General features: G+C 51.1%; 1 protein-coding gene across 1 annotated transcript; it reads right to left on the bottom strand.

The window, feature by feature from the left end:
* Window positions 1-1535: 1535 nt before the first annotated feature.
* Window positions 1536-6335, bottom strand: LOC121489206 (histone H2B type 2-E1). Its single transcript, XM_041751932.1, has 2 exons — window positions 3735-6335; window positions 1536-1789 (listed from the first exon to the last, which is right to left on the bottom strand). Exons 1-2 carry the CDS (start codon window positions 3864-3866, stop codon window positions 1553-1555), a joined length of 369 nt encoding a protein of 122 aa, XP_041607866.1. The 5' UTR covers window positions 3867-6335; the 3' UTR covers window positions 1536-1552.
* Between the last annotated feature and the right edge of the window lie 43 nt (window positions 6336-6378).

The raw sequence follows: 6378 nt of genomic DNA, 5'->3' as shown, positions 1-6378 counted from the left end.
GTTAAGCAAGGACGTATAAGACACAGGGCAAAGGAAAGGGAGAGAAAGGTGAGAGCAGCAAAGAGGAGCCAGAGATGACGAATTCTGTGGTTTTCATGTGTGTGCAAACTACCAGAGATCTTGTCAAAAATGTAGGTTCTAATTCCCCCGATCTGGGATCCTTGGGTGGCTCAGAGGTTTGGCGCCTGCCTTCAGCCCAGGGCATGATCCTGGAGTCCCGGGATCGAGTCCCGCATCGGGTTCCCTGCATGAGCCTGCTTCTCCCCCTGCCTGTGTCTCTGCCTCTCTTTTTGTGTCTCTCATGAATAAATAAATAAAATCTTTTAAAAAATACATTAAAAAAATAATTCTCCCGATCGGAGTTGGGTCTCTTGGGTCACACCTTAGCGAGGTATGAAACACAGTGGGAGTGGGGAAGAGCCAAGGCTCAGGGGCCAGATCCACTGGGCCCTCCCCTTTCTAGCTGTGGGACTACAATGTGGGTGATTGGTTCTCCTCCCATGGCATCTCCAGGTTAGGCTTGGCCTACAAGAAAAAGCCATGTGTAGCATACAGGACTGCATCCAAATGCCAGCCACCACCACAGTGAGCCTATTCAGTACATGAAGTTGAAGGGGACAAGTTCCATCTGTCCAGTTGCAAAGGGAAGATAAAGGACTTTGGGCTTGTTCACTGAATGCAACCACTTCACCCCATCCCCTTACAGCTTAGGAGAGACTCTGTGAGTCATACATCCACAGGATAGAGCAGAGGCCGAATGAGAGAGAAAAAGCAAGTGTGATCAGATGTTAAGTGGTGAATCTAGGTGAAGGATATACAAGTGGTCATTGTACTTTCTTGCATTTTTTTCCTGTGGGTTTGAGATTTTTTTCAACATAAAGTTTGGGAAGGGATGCCTGGGTGGCTCAGCAGTTGAGTGTCTACCTTCAGCTCAGCTCATGGTCCCCGAGTCCCGGGATCAAGTCCCACATTGGCCTCCCTGCGAGGAGCCCATTTCTCCCTCTGCCTCTCTGTTTCTCATGAATAAGTAAATAAAATCTTTTTTAAAAATTAAAAAAAATTTAAAAGTTTGGGAAAAAGAAGAGTCTCAAATATTCCTAATTGTTCTGAACTTAGGAAGGAGAAAACATTAGAGGAAAATAAAAACATCCGATAGAGCCCAGATTATTGAGAAGCCTTCCATTTTGTATCTTGTAGGGTAAGATCCATGTAGCCCCCGTGCCCAACACAGGACAAAAATGGTATTTTGCCAGGAATGGCATCACAAAACTATGGCGTGAAAGAGTTAACACACAGCTGATCGGGGATTTGAATCCTGATCCCAAGTCCTACAAGAGCTCATTACCAGTCAGAACTTTGCACATTTACAAAGCACCATCACAGGTTGCTCGTGGGGCACACTCAGAGGGCAGTATTTAAAAAGTATGAAAAGTATGATTCTACCCCGTAGCCCTAAAAAGTGTCGATACCCTTGTCCCCCATAACACCTCCCCTTTTCAAATCACCACAGCACATGGGAGTAGCTCACTCTTTATTAATGGAAGGCCCTGGGTCACTTGGAGCTGGTGTACTTGGTGACGGCCTTGGTGCCCTCAGATACAGCATGCTTGGCCAGCTCTCCGGGCAGCAGCAGACGCACCGCTGTCTGGACCTCCCGGGATGTCAGTGTGGTCCGGCCCGAGTACTGGGCCAGCCGGGCAGCCTCGCCAGCCAGCCGTTCAAACACATCGTTCACAAATGAGTTCATGATGCTCATGGCCTTGGAAGAGATGCCGATGTCCGGGTGCACCTGGAGAAGCAGCGGGACCACTCTGTTAATGAGGTGGCTCTGTCCGGTGCGGCAAGCCCCAGCTCTAAGTTCTGGCCTGCAGGAGGCTGCAAGGCTGCCTCAGCAGCCTCTTTCTAGAGGCCAAGACACAGAAATAGGGATTGGGTTTTTTTATTACTACATCCAGGTTAGAAGTTGTTTCCAACTGTAAACAGTGATGCTTTTAAGTTCCTTGTATGAGCACATGTAAGCATCGATCTTTGATTTTGCTTTTCTCATCTAGTGTATTTGGATAGCATTACTTCTAGAAAGGGACTCCGAGGGGTGAGGTTCCCGGAGGTGGGACTGCCACTGGGTCCAAGGGTTTATGCACTTAACCTGGCAGATTATTACCAAATTATTGTCCAGAGGACACACTCCTATGACACAATCTCAGCACCTGACTGGGAGTCAGAACACCTGGGATCTGTGGCCGTACAGTGAACCACTGAATGAATTCAAATAAGGCACTTTCCCCTGGGCCTAGTGACAATCCTAACATGTCAGTGGGCAGATGTGAAGTGTTTCCCCATGAAGTGTTTCCCCGTGAAGTGGGAGAGGAAACTGTCAATGACACACATCAAGCCAGTGGTGGAGACAGAAGGAGAACTCGGGCTCTCCCCACAGCCTCTGGTTGTCACTGCCAGCAAGGGATCTGAGCCTACACCCCTTGTGCTGTCATCACATCTTTTTCTCTTGGGGTCCCGGGGTGTTAAGTTTCACAGTCCATGGGGAACTTGCTCAGCAGCATTCTGTTGCCAGGCTGACCCAGGGCCAACCCTCCCCTCCCAAGTTTTGAGCCTCAAGGTTAGGCTAAGCTGCAAGGCTCGACAGTGCTCCTCCCACCCCCCCACATGCTTCTGGACACTGGAGCCTGTCCCCTGCTGCTCCCTTTGGGCCAGTCTACAACAGTGATGGTCCTGCCCCCAACCTGACCCCACAAGAGCGTTCCTAGAGATCCAGGTTGTCAGGTCACTGGCACTGGTGTTGGGATTCAGACCGGAGACAGGCTCCATGTGTAAGGATCTACTCTAACAAAAAGATAAAGCTCAGGCCAGGGGGGCAGACTCAGGCCACACAACATAGCTGTTCTGCTGGCCCCTGGCCCTGGTTCTGCTGAGTGGGGCAGAGGCTTTGAGGTCAGAGTGCCTTGTGTCCTTGACACACTGTTGTTGGGTACCCACTGATGCCTGAAAATATTTGGCAGTGTGCAAGTGCCAGGAGTAGGTACTTCTCATGGGTGCTCTGGTAGGCTGCATGAGCAGAGAGCACCCACAGCACCTGTGGGTCAAGAGGTGGGACAAGCAGGCGGTACGTATGGGAGGGGCCACTTGATTGAGGGAGGGGGGGGTCCCTGCTCTCTGCTGCTACCAGGTCATGTGACTCAGCAATGCATGGAGCCTCTAGGGATCTTAGGTCCATCTGTAGAGTCGACCAAACCCCTTGCCCCTCAGTGACTGAGTAGCTGTGTGGCTGGAAGGCCTTCCCGTCTTCAGCTCATGAGCATTGCTCCCTGCTCTGGCCGCTAGCAACCAGTACCTCTCATTTGTACCATAATGTGTTGGGCATCCAATCACCCTTCAGCCCCACACTTTCTTGTGGTCTTCCCTTTTAATTACAGCCCACCTAATGTTCCACATAATCATTTGGTCTGTTCAAAGCCCTGTAAGCTTCTGGACCATGGTGGCGGGCTTTAAATGCCTCCTGCACTTCACAGGTGCACAACATCTGTGAGAGCTAGTAGGGACCTCTGAGATCAAGTGCAACCACCTCAAGAGGGACACAGTGTGCCTGAGGCCACTCACCGCAAGGCCAGGAGCATATAGAGTATGACTTTCCAGTGCCTTTTCAAGGCTCTTTGGCCAGTACACTACAGACACACACACACACGCATACATGTGCACACACGTTACCTCCCCACTCTCACCTGCTTTAGCACCTTGTAGATATACATCGAGTAGGTTTCCTTGCGCCGGCTACGCTTTTTGGACTTCTTATCGCCAGAACCACGGCCCCTGCGGCCCCCGGACTGCGGCTGCTGCCCATGCTCAGCGCCCATCCTCCTGCTCCTCCTAATAGCTACCTCCTGCTCCTTGGGGTACTTTTATGGAGTCAGCTGCCCACCAGGTGGGACTGGGGGCCAGCACCTGGGATGGAGGGGGTGGGAGAGGAGGGAGGAGCTTGGCCCATCCCTATCCAGAACATGCTCTGGGTTCATCTTCCAAGAGATTAATGGCTTCCACCTCTCCCCTGAGTGTTTTCCTGTCTCTGAATGAGAAGCCCTCCCCAGGCCTCTCCCCAATGTGATCATCACCCAGCGTATTACACACTCGGGAAAGTTCACATTCCACCAAACCACACCACGAGGTCACTCTGCACCCACTGTGCTCAGCATGACTTGAAATGCAGGGGAGTGTCAGGAGGAACACAAGGCACCCTACGCCCCACCCACAGAGCCCTACAATATGGCTGAAGAGGCCAGACTGGCTTATGTGAAAGAGCAGAGCAGAGGGGGCATAGGGGCAGAGAGTTCAGAAAAGAAACACTGGCGAGGGCTATAGTAGCCAGAGAGGGCTTCACGGAAGGAGTAGTGACTTGACACCGGTCTTGTAGGAGGCGTACAGTTTAACCTGGGAGAATTCGTGTGAAAAGCAGAGTGGAATAGAGCGAGGCTTGGACGGAAGGCAGAAGTGGAGCAGACCAGGGGCCTAGACCAGACGTAGGCGGCAGGAATCCACGGGCTGGGAGGGGTGTGGGCAGCCTGGGGGAGCCTGTGCAGAGACACTAGATGCTCTCCAGAAGTCAGTGACGTGGGCTCCCCATGTGAGTTCGCTGGAAGGAAGAGGCAGCTGTTTGACAGAGTAGTTCTCACTTTGCACCTATGTGTGAATGGTATTTCAGGTTCTTAAGTGCTGTGATTAAGGAAACCTAGAGCAACATGAGAAGTACTGGGGGGGGGCACGGTGGGAGAAGAGGGTTTTCCCAATCAAGAAGAGGTGGGCTGAAGTGAAGATAAGCATCACCTGCCAGCGGGGGGCAGGAGAGGGGAGGAAACCGCAAGCCTGAGCAACCAACACCTCAGTAACCTCAGCTTTTCACCCACTTCCTGACATCTAGCTGTGTCTTATGTGCTCAGGTTTAGGAGGACTAGGAGGGAATTCGTAATCCAAAATAAAACACTGCTAATTTTAGGCCTTTGTAGAAACATATATATAGTGGTTCCTGAAGCATTCTTAAAAGTTTTTGAAATTGGCTTTTTTCGGGAAGGGGGCAACAAGCTGCCTTTGCACCTCATGTAATCTACCCTGGAGACCCTGAGGGATTTTAAAGGGAATTGGTACCGACACAGCCAGGATTTCCCTTGGCTAAAGTAGCAGGAGCGCTCATCTCTGTTCCCATCACCCCTGCAGCTCATTCTCCAGGCCATTCTCCCTGTAACCTAAGTCTCTGGATGCTCAGAGCAGAGACTTAGGCACATAAGGCATAGAGCAACAAAGCCAGGTCCCTTGGGGTCGCAGGGCAGGGCAGGAGACCGATGGAGCCTCACTCCTGCCTTGGCTGCCTAGGCCTCAGCTGTAGCTTCTCGCCTCATGTTCCCTCTCACCATTCTGTCCACCCAGGGAAGCTCCTGGACTTCAGCGCCATCTGAGGTCCTGTTCATCTTTCAAGTTAGAGCACCTATCCGGCCTTTCTGAAAACTTCCCCCCCCTTTGACTCCTTCTGTGTATCCTAACAAGTCACAATCAAGCATCTGATTTATGCCCCGTCGTGTTCTCTTATCATTGTTGGCTTCCCCTTAGATCGTGAGCCCCTGGGGGGTTTAGACACCATCTGGGACTGTTTTTTGTTTTACACAGTCTTAAATGTACTGTAATGAGCACTAAAAAATCATGGCTGTGTATGTTTCCCCACAGGGACGGCTGCTGAGGTGGTGTGATGAATCCACGTCAGTACGGATGGCCACTGGTGTGCCTGGTGGACAAAGGTCGCAAGCTATAGTCAAGTTCAGATGGACCATGCAGAGCCCTGGCTGGGAAGTAAATTAGATTATGCTAACAAAAATTAAGGCTGTGGACAGACAACAAAACTCCCTGTACCCACCCGACAACAGTGGTTCACAAACCTCAGTGTGAAAATGCAGACTCCTGGCCATTTCTGTGTCTCTCCCACCCCACCAAGTGGAACCAATAGGTCCTGGCCTGGGAATCTGGATCTTAACAAGCACTACCCTCTCCAAGTGTTGTGGTGAAGGTTGCAGCAGGGGAGCTTCACACCACTCTGAAAACATGTCCCACAAGAGTGGTTCTCAAACCTCAGCTCCCAGACAAGCAGCATCAGCAGCATCTGAAAACTTGTTAGAAATTTTTTGATTCCTGGTCTCACCCCCGACCTACTGAACCAGAAACCCTGAAGGCAAGACCCAGTGATTGGTGATCTAATGAGTCTCCCAGGTGATTCTGATCTGTGTGGTGAGGCAATAGCCTAAGACAGGGCACAATTCCAAATCAAATCAAAAGGAAGGAGAGCTATTCCAGCTCAAGACTAGTCTACAGTCTGCATCCATCCTACTA

The sequence above is a fragment of the Vulpes lagopus genome, chromosome 4 (genome assembly GCF_018345385.1).
Source record: "Vulpes lagopus strain Blue_001 chromosome 4, ASM1834538v1, whole genome shotgun sequence".
In the NCBI taxonomy this organism is placed as follows: Eukaryota; Metazoa; Chordata; class Mammalia; order Carnivora; family Canidae; genus Vulpes; species Vulpes lagopus.
The sequence above is the reverse complement of the archived record's forward strand: the minus strand, read 5'-3'. Positions and strand labels throughout refer to the sequence as shown.